At 61.4% G+C, this 13,898-nt stretch overlaps 1 protein-coding gene across 1 annotated transcript in view; it reads left to right on the forward strand.

Annotated features, from left to right (window-relative positions):
- The window catches only part of LOC133358274 (tensin-2-like), a 93,388-nt gene that overhangs the window by 53,557 nt on the left and 25,933 nt on the right, over nucleotides 1-13,898 (forward strand). The window contains exons 12-14 of the mRNA XM_061576510.1: nucleotides 1,322-3,322; nucleotides 9,618-9,701; nucleotides 12,403-12,542. Coding sequence (XP_061432494.1) covers nucleotides 1,322-3,322; nucleotides 9,618-9,701; nucleotides 12,403-12,542 — 2,225 coding nt within the window. The remainder of the gene's footprint in view (nucleotides 1-1,321; nucleotides 3,323-9,617; nucleotides 9,702-12,402; nucleotides 12,543-13,898) is intronic.

A 13,898-nucleotide genomic window follows, 5' to 3' on the forward strand; every position in this document is an offset into this window, starting at 1 on the left:
AACTCGCCCCAACACCGTAACTCTGACCCCAGCACCGTGACCCATGGCCCTCACCCTAGCATCATGACCCCTGACCCTAGCACCATGGCCTCGAACCCTGACCCCGGGAACACACCTTGACCCGCACACGCTGGATCCGCCCGTGTCCTGGCAGCTCCCAGCTTTCGTGGCGAGTGGCGCAAACAATCTCAGCTGCCGCTGCTGCTGCCGCCCCGAAGGGGAGCCCCGTAATTGTAGCTATTAATAGCCCCAGGGAATAAATAGCCTTGCAAAACGGGGGGGTCGTGGTGGTGGGTGGGCGAAGGGGGTTGAGAGCGGTGGGAGGGGGTGGGTGGAGAGCGCTCGGGGCAGCAGGAGCAGTGGTTGGGTTCACGTCCACACCGCGTGCGAGTGTCCGTCCGGCGGTGGTGTTCGCGGCGGTGGTGTTCGCGGCGGCGGTGGTGGCGGTTCGTGTTGTGGCCGGAGCTGGTGCCCTGTGCCGGCCTCACCGGCCCCTTGCACCGGGGGTCGTGGTGAAGGGGGTCGCGGTGAAGTGGGTCGTGGTAAAGGGGGTCACGGTGAGGAGCGACGACCCCGCTGGGTGGGGTCGTGGTTTGTGGGACGCGAACAACCGCGGTGCCCAGCTGAGAGCTCCTGCTGCTGCGTGTGGGTGAGTGGCGAGCGTGTGGGTGAGTGGCGAGCGCGTGGGTGAGTGGCGAGCGTGGGTGGGTGAGTGGCGAGCGTGTGGGTGGGTGAGTGGCGAGCGTGTGGGTGGGTGAGTGGCGAGCGTGTGGGTGAGTGGCGAGCGTGTGGGTGGGTGAGTGGTGAGCGTGCGGGTGAGTGTGACTGTCTGCAGCTGCTGCTCAGCTGTATGGGTGCGGAGTGTGTAGATCCGAGTGTGGGGTGGTGAGGGTGGTGAGGGTGGTGTGGTTTAGCGGTGAGCATGGAGCCGTGAGTGTCCGGTGATTGCGTGTTTGGCTGTGACAGCCACGTGTGACTGTGAGTGAGTACGTGGTGGTGTGTACGATGTTGTTACTCGTGAGTATGGAGTGGTGAGTGAGTTCTGTTCTCTGTGTTAACTGCAGAGGACAGCTTTGTCAGACTGTGCGGTCGGTGAGCAGTGGCGTAGTCAAATGTGTACCTGGTGCGGTGTGTAAAAATCGCCACCGGGGAGACAAAGGCAGCCGGGCGTGGTGCTGGTCACCCACCCCCTCGTGTGCCGTGCCGTCCTTCATAGGTGCTCGCTAACAGCACTTGCCCCAACAGTCTGTTAGAGGCTATACGGGGGATCTTTGTCTTTGTGGTGGTGACGGTGAGTGCCGCGCTGTTCCCCGCCCCCCAGACGTGGCGCGGGGCCCTCTGGACGGCGGCGTGTACGCCAGCGTGCGCAGCACCGCACGCTCGCCGCACCGACGCGGCCCCGGCCACACCACCAACAGCAACAACAACGGCACAGCAGGCGCCGGCGCGCCGAGTCTCGGCGGGGGACGGCCAGGAGCGCACCAGCAGCAGCAGCTCCAGCAGCAGCAGCAGCACGCTCGATCCCGTAGCGCCGACTCGGGGAACTCGTCGGCGTCCGCCAGGACCGACCACACGGACCGCGTGCCGCCCTCGCCGCGGCGGGGCGACCCCGCGGCCATGGCGGGCCGCGCCGGCAGGCCCGGCGGAGGCTTCGGCGGAGTAGCCGGCGCCGGGGGTCGCTACACGGTGCCGGCGCTGGTGCACGTGAACGGCACGCGCGGCGGCGGCGGCGGCTTCACGGGGGCCCCCGCGCTGCGGGAGACGGACATCCTGGACGACGAGCCGGGGTACTCGCCGGCGCCGGCGACGCCGCATCCCCGGCAGGCGCCGGCAGAGGCGCGCTACTACGGCTACCGGCCGCCCGCGGCGCACGAGGCCCGGGTCTCCTTCCAACAGCAGCAGCCGCCGCCGCCGCCGGAGCACTACCAGCGCTACCAGCCACTGCAGCAGCCGCAGCAGCTGTACCAGCTGGAACATTACCAGCTGCACCAGCAGCAGCAGCGGCAGAGCGGCCACGCGGCGGTGCCCGAGAGCTGGGGCTGGCTCCCGGCGGGCACGGGCGTTGGCGAGGCGCCGCGTGGGTGGGACGCGGCGCCGGCTGGCACGGACGCGAGCGTGGCGCAGCTCAACCTGCTCATGCTGGACCTCGACCCCGGATTCTTGACGCCGGCGGCCGGGACCCATGGGGCCCACGAGGCCCACGGGGCCCATGGGGGTTACGAGGCCCACGGAACCCACGGGGCCCACGAGGTCCATGAGGCTCACGGAACCCACGGGGCCCACGGGGGCTATGGAACCCACGGAGCCCACGGAGCCCACGGAGGCTACGGTGATCACGGGATCCACGGGGGCTACGGCAGCACGAGCGGAGGAGGAGGAGGAGCGTCGCCATGCGGAGGTAACGAGGAGGGCCGCTACGCGCACGCTGCTGCCGGCCCCACCGTGGGCCGCGCCCTCTCCCCGGCGGCCCGGTTCTCGCCGGAGCCTCTCGCCCGTTCCATCGGCGCTCCTCGCTCCTCTTCGTCGTCCTCCTCCTCGCCGCTCCCGCCACCTCCTCCTCCTCTTCCCGCTCCTCCCTCTTCATTTCACCCGACGCCTCGGCCCCACGGCGGCCTCCTCTTTCCGGCGCCGGCCGCCGCGGCCGCGCCCGCGCCGTACGGCGCGACGCGCCACCGCATCTCGCCGGCGCCCGGCCTGGCGAGACCTCTCGGGGTGCCGTCACCATCTCCCCCTCCCCCTCCCCCACCTCCTCCTCCTCCCCCTCCTCCCCCTCCTCTGCCGCCGCCGCCGCCCCCCCACGCGGCCCGCCGGGCCAACGTGCCGCCGCCGTCGCCGCAGCCGGTGCGCCGCTCCCCAGCGCCTCCTCCGCCGCCGTCGCCGTCGTCGCTACCGCGCTATGTGCCGTTCGGCGCGGTGCGCACGCCCTTCCAGTCGCTGGGCCCCATCGGCACCGTCGCGCCCACCGCGCTAACCCCCCGCCCGGCCGGGCCGGCGTGGGGGGGGCCACTGGGTGGTCACGGTGCTGCTGCTGCTGCTGCTGGTGGTGCTGGTGGTGGTAGCGGTGGCTTTGGCGGCAGCGGCGGTATCGGAGGTGGTGGTGGGTTTGTTGGTTCCGGGGGTTTTGGTGGCACCGGCGGTGCTTCTGGTAGTGTTGGCGGTACCAGCGGCGGTTTCGGAGGCTTCGGCGCTGGTGCCCGTGCCAGCCCCCCGTTGCCGGGACACGGTGGAGACGGCACCGGCGAGGAGGAAAAGGAGGAGGGGGAGGAGGGGGAGGAGGAGGAGGAGTACAGCCTGGCGGGGCTGGTGCGGCAACGCGTGTCAGGTGGGGACGACTTCACCGCAAAACCCCCGTGGCCGCCGGGGTTTCCCCCGTTTTGCCGGCGCCAGTGCGCAAAAAAGTCCGGCACCATCCCGGCGCTCGGGGTTTTGTGTGTGTGTGGGGGGGGGGGGGGGGGCTACGGTTGCCGTGCCTGTGTTCCCGTGGCCCCCGGCTAGTTTCAGGTGGTGCCACAGGCTTCGATGCCAGGGGGCGGCCGTCTCTCTGTTTTTCCAGTAACCCTCCGACACTTGAGGCCACCGGTGCTCATCATCTCCCGCTTGCAGCCCTGAGCCGGCGGTGGAAATTCCACATTCCCAACGTGGGGGCCAAGTCTCGTTGTCGGACAAACCACTGGTTGAACTTCCCACCAAAGTGGTACCTATTTTATTGACCCCGGAGGAATGGTGATGATGGGTTGAGATCAATCTTCCCCCCGGTGCCAGAAGCTGCGGGGCTGACGTCGGCGCTATTCGAGTTATCGGTGAGAGACGTAGCGAGAAGGACAGACACAGAGAGACGGAGAGCGAGACTGTGAGACATACTCTGAATCAGAACCTTTAGACTGGACGAATCCGATGAGAAGCCAGCTGTGTCCAGTAGACAGAGAGAGAGAGACTGTGAGACAGAGAGAGAGACAGGGAATGTGAGACAGAGACACAGCGAGACGTAGAGGGAGGGAGAGAGAGACAGGGAACGTGAGACAGACAGAGGGTCCGGGTTCTATTTAGACACGGGGGGTCATCGGAACAAGGCACGGTGGCCTGCAGCGCTCTACTAATGGACTCACTCACTCACCCAGTACTAACGGACTTACTCACTCACCCGCTCGCTCACCCAGTACTAACGGACTTACTCACTCACCCGCTCGCTCACCCAGTACTAACGGACTTACTCACTCACCCGCTCGCTCACCCAGTACTAACGGACTTACTCACTCACCCGCTCGCTCACCCAGTACTAACGGACTTACTCACTCACCCGCTCGCTCACCCAGTACTAACGGACTTACTCACTCACCCGCTCGCTCACCCAGTACTAACGGACTTACTCACTCACCCGCTCGCTCACCCAGTACTAACGGACTTACTCACTCACCCGCTCGCTCACCCAGTACTAACGGACTCACTCATCCCCTCACCCGCTCGCTCACCCAGTACTAATGGACTCACTCGCCCGCTCACCCGCTCGCTCACCCAGTACTAACGGACTCACTCGCCCGCTCACCCGCTCGCTCACCCAGTACTAACGGACTCACTCACCCGCTCACCCGCTCGCTCACCCAGTACTAACGGACTCACTCGCTCACCCGCTCGCTCACCCAGTACTAACGGACTCACTCGCTCACCCGCTCGCTCACCCAGTACTAACGGACTCACTCGCTCACCCGCTCGCTCAGCCAGTACTAATGGACTCACTCGCCCAGTACTAACGGACTCACTCGCTCACCGGCTCGCTCACCCAGTACTAACGGACTCACTCGCCCAGTACTAACGGACTCACACACTCACCCACTCGCTCACCCAGTACTAACGGACTCACTCGCCCAGTACTAACGGACTCACTCACACGCCCAGTATTAATGGACTCACTCACTCACTCACACGCTCACCCGCTCGCTCACCCAGTATTAATGGACTCACCCAGTACTAATGGACTCACTCACTCACACGCTCACCCGCTCGCTCACCCAGTATTAATGGACTCACCCAGTACTAATGGACTCACTCGCCCAGTACTAATGGACTCACTCACTCACTCACACGCTCACCCGCTCGCTCACCCAGTATTAATGGACTCACCCAGTACTAATGGACTCACTCGCTCACCCGCTCGCTCACCCAGTACTAATGGACTCACTCGCCCAGTACCAACGGACTCGCTCGCTCACCCGCTCGCTCACCCAGTACTAACGGACTCACTCGCCCAGTACTAACGGACTCGCTCGCTCACCCGCTCGCTCACCCAGTACTAATGGACTTACTCGCCCAGTACTAACGGACTCGCTCGCTCACCCGCTCGCTCACCCAGTACTAACAGACTCGCTCGCTCACCCTCCTCCCGAACCCGTGGGAGTCGCAGGAGGAGGAGCCGTATCCCGGCCTCCGGCCAGGGTGCGCCGGCAGTACAGCAAGTGGGTTGACTCGCCTGCCCCTCGCACGCGTGGGTCTCCTCCGAGGCGGCGCCACTGACGAGGGCCGTGAATGTGCCGATCGCTCCTCCGCTGTGTTCTGGGCTGTGCCGCGTGCCGGCCGGCGCCACGTCCGACATTCCGCTCCCCGTCACCGCGCGTCGCGGCCTGCCGTGTGACGCGCCTCGGCCACTGAAGGAGGCGCTAGGCCTCGGTTTGACCCCAGTTTGACCCCCCAGCTTGACCCAGTTGACCTCTGTTTCCTATCAGAGGTCACAGGAAGGCGTCCTCGTTAGGACAGAGGCTACGTCCATCGCCGCAATTGCTCGAAACGGGTCCCCATCGTAGTCTGTGTCTGTCACTGCTGCAGATCGCAGTCTGTGTCTCTGTGACTGCTGCAGATCGCAGTCTGTGTCTCTGTCACTGGATCGCAGTCTGTGTCTGTGTCACTGCTGCAGATCGCAGTCTGTGTCTCTGTCACTGCTGCTGATCGCAGTCTGTGTCTCTGTCACTGCTGCTGATCGCAGTCTGTGTCTCTGTCACTGCTGCTGATCGCAGCCTGTGTCTCTGTCACTGCTGCAGATCGCAGTCTGTGTCTCTGTCACTGCTGCTGATCGCAGTCTGTGTCTGTCACTGCTGCTGATCGCAGTCTGTGTCTGTCACTGCTGCTGATCGCAGTCTGTGTCTGTCACTGCTGCTGATCGCAGTCTGTGTCTCTGTCACTGCTGCGGATCGCAGTCTGTGTCTGTCACTGCTGCTGATCGCAGTCTGTGTCTCTGTCACTGCTGCTGATCGCAGTCTGTGTCTGTCACTGCTGCTGATCGCAGTCTGTGTCTGTCACTGCTGCTGATCGCAGTCTGTGTCTGTCACTGCTGCTGATCGCAGTCTGTGTCTCTGCCACTGCTGCCGATCGCAGCCGGTCACGTCCTGCTCGGCTCTATGTTGACGGTGGCCCTAAGACGAGAGGAGCCATCAGTCGCAGTTGCTGAGGAATTGCCGATGCGCTTTGGTTCTTTCGTTAAAGTCACGTGGTTAGAAATAAAATCAAACAAATCACGACGTTTCGATCGCAACACGACTGCTTGTGTTGCGATCGAAACGTCGTGATTTGTTTTATTTCTACCTACGTGACTTTACCGAAAGAACCAACGAGTATGGATTCCTGCAGTTACGAAAGCTTCAAATCAAGATTGAACTGCTTGGTGCACGTGCGTGCCTGTGTGTGCTGTTTGAGACTTACCGTGGGGTTTGTTTGTTGGTTTTTTCCCGGCCTGCGCTTTCGTTCTGCTGTGATGACGACCGGTGTGTGTGCGCGTCATCGTCATTATCATCGTCATCATCATCGTCATCATCGTCATCGTCTTCGTCGTCGTCATCATCGTCGTCGTCATCATCGTCGTCGTCTTCGTCGTCGTCATCATCGTCATCATCATCGTCATCATCATCGTCGTCGTCATCACGATGATGACTGGTATGTGTGCGTCATCGTCGTCGTCGTCATCGTAACGATGATGACGACCGGGGTGTGTGCATCATCGTCATCGTAACGATGATGACGACGACGACGATGAATAATGTCGGTCGCGCAAGCCTCCCACGTGTTACACGGATATGTGAGGGTCATGACGATGACGATGATGGATGCTGAGCATGTTTGATGATGAAGATTCATTGATGATGATAATGATGATTCATGTTTGTTGATGACAATGATTACAGCGGTAGATCCGAGCGGCTTGCAATCACAAAGTCGCGAGTTCAAATCCTGCTTGTGGGGCGGGGAGGTGGGGCGAGATGGGTGGGGGGGGAGTGTGACTCAGCCAATCATCATCCCCTCCCTCTGGGGTCGATAAAATAGGTACCACAACAAAGGTGTTTTTTTGAGCTTAGATCGCGTAAATATAAATGTGTCGTGGAACCCGCCACCACCCGACAGACACGTAAACAGAACGTGCCAATTTCGTTACTGGCACAGCACACCGGGTTGTGTGTTGGAGAGCAAATCCACAACGTTAACATTCTGAGTCCGACGTTTCGCCAGTAATTACAACCGGCATCATCAGGCGGACAGCCAGACAACCAAAATGAGTACCATTTAATGGCGAAGTCGACAGCGGCGTTTCATCGTTAGGATGACGAGGACGATGATGATGACGACGACAATGACGACTGCAACGATGATGACGATGATGACGATGATGACGATGATAATGACTACGATGACGACAATGATGATGACGACAATGCTGATGATGCACAAACGGACTGACCGGCGTAACGGTTTTCACAAATCTACCCACCTGGTCGGCGCGACCTCCAGCCCTTCAGAGCTAGTGGTGGAAATTCCAAGTTCCTTCATGTTTTTTGTCATCGCAAAAACCCCGCTGTCGACTTCACCGTGAAGTGGTATCTATTTTATCGACCCCAGAGGGAGGGGCTGATGATGATTGGCTGAGTCACACTCCCCCACCCATCCCGCGCCACAAACAGGATTTGAAGTCGGGATTTTGTGATTGCAAGCCGCTCGATCTACCGCTGTAATCGATGTCATCATACTCAACAGTCAAGAATAATAATCATCATCATCATCAATGAATCTTCATCATCAAAGTATCGTCAGCATCGTCATCTTCATGACCGTCACATAGCACGTGGTAGGGCTTTCACGGCCAATATTATCCACAATCGAGGTGTTTATTGGGTTAGATCGCGTAAATATGTGTCGTTAAACCCGCCACCACCCGACACAACCAATCAGTAATTGTATAATGGTGTGGTTTTACTTTCCAACACACCGGTTAGTGCCGTACTAGTGTAATAACACTCTGGAGACGGCTTGTGGAATCGGTCCTTTTATTTACTTTCCTCAGTTCACAAGCACTCCCCGTTGCTGGCAGGCAAAGGCAAGTGGGCAGACAGATCGCAAGAGACGCACCGCCACGTGGCACTCGCTCTCTCTCTTCGTTCCTTGTCTGACCACGTGTCCCTCGGCTCTTCCCTTATTTAATGCCTGGGTCACGTGGTACGCTCCAGCCAATCCTTAATAGCCTGCGCTGAATGTTCCAGATTCCTCCATCAACTCCCGGGACCACGCCCCTGACTTGTCTTCCCATTGGCTGAGACCAAGAGCAGCAGAACCAATCATCCTAGCTGACATCCCTCGATCACGCCAGGGCCATGCTCGCAGGCTCTCCTCCCATTGGCTGTAGAGCAGGACCGGCAGAGCCAATCAGCACGTGAGCCGGACATAGGCTCTCATTACACTAGTGACGAATCGGCCACGTTCTGTTCACGTGACTAACCGAACTAGTTGGCTGTGTCGGGTGGTGGCGGCGGCGGGGTTTAACGACACAACATTTCTCTATTTACGAGATCGAACCCAAAAACAACAACCCCCTCTATTTACGTCACCTATCCCTTTTTTGGGGAGCGATTCATTCCCATTCTGAGCCTCGCCCTCCCATTGGCAATGTGGAATTTCCAACCCCATTGGCGCAGGGGGGGGGCAATCTAAGAACGTCCCGTGGGCAGAGAAGAGGGGTTTGTGGTGGAGGTGAAGGACGCTGCTGCTGGGCAGTTGGAGGCAGTCGCCCTCCAGCAACAACGGAGGCCGGAGGAGCGACGCTCACAACAACGAGCGGAGCGCCAGGTGGCTAAAGCACAGCAATTTGGCACAGTAGGGGGGCACAGGTGGTGCATCAGCCACTCATCTCAGTCAGTCGACCCGTGGCACCTGCTGGGTCTGCCCCGTGACCTCCTGCCAGCGGGCGTTCGACACTTCACGTGGCCTCAACGTGCACATGGCCTGGCACGAGCGCCGTGGTGACATCACCGCCACTTAGTGGCGAATAGCGGCTGTTGCTGTTGTTGTTGGTAGGGGTGGGAAGCCTCGACACACGCGTGAGGCTGTTTCGCTGTTGGGGACAACCGCGCACGAACAACTCGGACGACAGCCCGGTGATTGTTTGCGCTGTGGCGCACATCACCGAGACTCAGGTCCCACGTGGCGTCGTCTGTTGGGGAGAAGCCACGTGGCCCTCATCGCCTCCTTGGGATTCACCGCTGGGTCCACCCTCCGGTGTGATGCACGCGAGAGTTGTGCAGAGCTGTTGTTGTTGTCGTCGTCGTTGTTGTTGTTGACGCCACTCTGCCTGCGCTCTCCCCGCGCAGAGTACAACGCCATGCTGCAGGGGAGGCTGGAGAGTGGCGGCTCCCCACTCCCCACTCTGCGACTCCGCTCGCACTCCGCGCCCGGTCTGTCCCCTGCCTCCTGTCCCTGGTCTCCTGTCTCTGTCTGTCCCCTGCCTCCTGTCCCTGGTCTCCTGCCTCTGTCTGTCCCCTGCCTCCTGTCCCTGGTCTCCTGCCTCTGTCTGTCCCCTGCCTCCTGTCCCTGGTCTCCTGTCTCTGTCTGTCCCCTGCCTCCTGTCCCTGGTCTCCTGCCTCTGTCTGTCCCCTGCCTCCTGTCCCTGGTCTCCTGCCTCTGTCTGTCCCCTGCCTCCTGTCCCTGGTCTCCTGCCTCTGTCTGTCCCCTGCCTCCTGTCCCTGGTCTCCTGTCTCTGTCTCTGTCTGTCCCCTGCCTCCTGTCCCTGGTCTCCTGTCTCTGTCTGTCCCCTGCCTCCTGTCCCTGGTCTCCTGCCTCTGTCTGTCCCCTGCCTCCTGTCCCTGGTCTCCTGTCTCTGTCTGTCCCCTGCCTCCTGTCCTTGGTCTCCTGCCTCTGTCTGTCCCCTGCCTCCTGTCCCTGTTCTCTTGCACCCTGCCTCTGTCTGCACCCTGCCTCCTGTCCCTGTTCTCCTGCCTCTGTCTGTCCCCTGCCTCCTGTCCCTGTTCTCCTGCACCCTGCCTCTGTCTGTCTCCTGTCTCTGCGTCTGTCTGTCCCCTGCCTGGCCCCTGTCTCTGTGTCTGTCCCTATCTGTCTGCCTCTTGTCCATCATGAAACTTCATTTGCTTTCTTGCTGCCTCCTGTAACGCCTCCTGTGCGTGGTGCTCACCCATCCAAGCACTGCCCAAGCCCAACGCCTGCTTAGCTTCCGAGATTTGACGGGATCGGGAACATGGCCCCCTCTGTCTAAATATCAACCCTCGTTCACGTGGCAACCCCAGGGGGCGGGGCAGTCTGTGATGCTTGAGCAGCTCCCCCACTGGGTAAGGCCACCAGACTGCCCGGTTTAACATTTGTCTGACCACGTGCTTAATGCATGAAGGCGGAGCTAGCTGCGTAGTGGGCGGGGCTCTATGGGTGGTGGGCGGGGTCACCCGGGTAATGGGCGGAGCTACTGCGTATTAGGCGGGGACTACCCGGTTGGTGGGCGGAGCTACCGAGTAGTGGGCGGGGCTATATGGGTGGTGGGCGGGGTCACCCGGGTAGTGGGCGGGAGCTACCTGCGTAGTGGGCGGGAACTACCCCGGTTGGTGGGCGGAGCTACCCCGGTTGGTGGGCGGAGCCACCCCGGTTGGTGGGCGGAGCCTACCCCGGTTGGTGGGCGGAGCCTACCCCGGTTGGTGGGCGGAGCCTACCCCGGTTGGTGGGCGGAGCTACCGAGTAGTGGGGGGGTTAATGGTGTGGTGGGCGGGGCTTTGAGTTGTGGGCGACGGAGCGAGAACTCAAAGTAGGCGTGGTTATGCAAAAATAGGCGGGGCTAAAGTAGGGGGGGTGGGGAGAGGGGAAAAGGGGTGGGGCTGCCAGCTCGAACATGAGGCCCAGGTGAACCCCACGTGAACCCCAGGTGAACCCCAGGTGAACCCCACGTGAACCCCACGTGAACCCAGGTGAACCCCACGTGAACCCCAGGTGAACCCCACGTGAACCCCACGTGACCCCCACGTGAACCCCACGTGACCCCCACGTGACCCCCACGTGACCCCCACGTGAACCCCACGTGACCCCCAGGTGAACCCCAGGTGAACCCCAGGTGAACCCCACTCCGAGCAAGTGTGGTCATCATGGGAGAGCCGTCTCGAGCGCTCTCCCTCCCTCTCCCTCCCTCTCCCTCTGGAGACCCTCATGCCTGCAGTGCTGTGAGCGAGCTGTTGCAGAACTGCGCCTTTAACTGTTTGAAATAGTGAAGTTAACACTCTGATTACAATACTTGCTTAGTGCACGCGTGCTGTCAAAATTATTCACTTTTTCATTTTAAAGGATTTGAGTTCGAGCTCATTTCTTATAATCCATGATTTGTGTTTTACTCATGACACTGGGAAACCCTTGAGCTACTTGGGGGCACGAATCTTTTGCATTATTAGCTGAGCAACGCTCGGGGAGGGGGATGTGACCCCTTGGCGTGACCTCTGTGTGTGTGACCTCTGTGTGTGTATGTGTGTGACCCCTGTGTGTGGATCCTGTGTGTGTGACCTCTTTGTGTGTGTGTGTGACCCCTGTGTGTGTGTGACCCCTGTGTGTGTGTGACCCCTGTGCGTGTGTGTGACCCCTGTGTGTGTGACCCCTGCGTGTGTGTGTGACCTCTGTGTGTGTGACCCCTGCGCGTGTGTGTGACCCCTGCGTGAGTGTGTGACCCCTGTGTGTGTAACCCCTGTGTGTGTGTAACCCCTGTGTGTGTGTGACCCCTGCGTGTGTGTGTGACCTCTGTGTGTGACCCTTGCGTGTGTGTGACCCCTGTGTGTGACCCCTGTGTGTGACCCCTGTGTGTGTGTGACCCCTGTGTGTGTGTGACCCCTGTGTGTGTGTGACCCCTGTGTGTGTGTGACCCCTGCGCGTGTGTGTGACCCCTGTGTGTGACCCCTGTGTGTGACCCCTTTGTGTGTGACCCCTGCGTGTGTGTGTGTGATCCCCGTGTGTGTGACCCCTGCGTGTGTGTGTGTGTGTGACCCCTGTGTGTGTGTGACCCCTGCGTGTGTGTGTGACCCCTGCATGAGTGTGTGACCCCTGAGTGAGTGTGTGACCCCTGTGTGTGTGTGACCTCTGTGTGTGTGTGACCCCTGTGTGTGTGTGTGACCCCAGGGCCCCGGCCTATGGGGCCCGGGCTGCAGACCCGGGTGGAGTCCATGCGGCGGAGAGCGGCCAGCGTGGGGCCCCGGGAAGAGGGAGAGGCCCAGGGGGGTGGGGCCACAGGGGCCCGCCACGACGCGGCCTGCGTGCCGGTGAGCGAGCGGGTGAGTGGGTTGGTGAGCGGGTGGGTGAGTGAGCGGGTGAGTGGGTTGGTGAGCGGGTGAGTGGGTTGGTGAGCGGGTTGGCGAGCGGGTGGGTGAGCGAGCGGGTGAGTGGGTTGGTGAGCGGGTTGGTGAGCGGGTTGGTGAGCGGGTGGGTGAGCGAGCGGGTGAGCGGGCAGGGGGGTGGGTGAGTAGGTTGGTGAGCGGGTGAGTGAGTTGGTGAACGGGTGGGTGAGTAAGCGGGTGAGCGGGCAGGGGGTGGGTGAGTAGGTTGGTGAGCGGGTGAGTGGGTTGGTGAGCGGGTGGCTGAGCGGGCAGGGGGTGGGTGAGCGGGTTGGTGAGCGGGTTGGTGAGCGGGTTGGTGAGCGAGCGGGTGAGCGGGCAGGGGGTGGGTGAGTAGGTTGGTGAGTGGGCGGGTTGGTGAGCGGGTGGCTGAGCGGACAGGGGAGGGGATGGGTGAGCGGGTTCGTGAGCGGGTGGCTGGGTCAGTGGGTTGGTGAGCAGGTTGGTGAGCGTGCGGGTGAGCTGGCAGGGGGTGGGTGAGTAGGTTGGTGAGCGGGTTGGTGAGCGGGTTGGTGAGCGGGTGGGTGAGTGAGCGGGTGAGCGGGCAGGGGGTGGGTGAGTAGGTTGGTGAGCGGGCGGGTTGGTGAGCGGGGGGGGGGGGGGTGAGCAGGTTGGTGAGCGGGTGAGTGGGTTGGTGAGCAGGTTGGTGAGCGGGTTGGTGAGCGAGCGGGTGAGCGGGCAGGGGGTGGGTGAGTGGGTTGGTGAGCGGGTTGGTGAGCGGGTGGGTGGGTGGAGTTTGTATGTTCTCCCCATAGCTAACAAAGACAAAGATACCCACGTTGTAGCCTTCACAGACTGTTGGGGAAAGTGCTGTGAGCGAGCACCTATGAAGGCCGGCACTGCACACGAAGGGGTGAATGGCCAACACCGCGCCCGGCCGCCTTTGTCTCCCCAAGGTACTCATTTGAGTCGAACTACGTGAGGCCCAGGACCGGTTCAGATAATCGTAACATAGCTAAACACACAACAGCCGCCATTCGTCACCAAGTGGCGGTGACATCACCACGGCGCCTGTGCCAGGCTAGGTGCACGTCGAGGCCACGTGAAGTGTCGAACGCCCGCCGGCAGCAGGAGGTCACGGGGCAGACCCAGCAGGTGCCACGGGTCGACCGACTGAGATGAACGTCCGATGCGCCACCTGTGCCCCCCCCCCCCACTACCGTGCCGACTAAACAAGCACGCACACACAATGGCTGGTGTTGGGCAGCACCTCACGTCCCGCACAATGCTGAGACGTGACACTACAAATCGCTCATCCGGGATCACAAACCCAGCAAGCAGCAG

The sequence above is a fragment of the Lethenteron reissneri genome, chromosome 61, assembly GCF_015708825.2.
Source record: "Lethenteron reissneri isolate LAM-NWPU_2019-01 chromosome 61, ASM1570882v1, whole genome shotgun sequence".
Lineage (NCBI taxonomy): Eukaryota > Metazoa > Chordata > Hyperoartia > Petromyzontiformes > Petromyzontidae > Lethenteron > Lethenteron reissneri.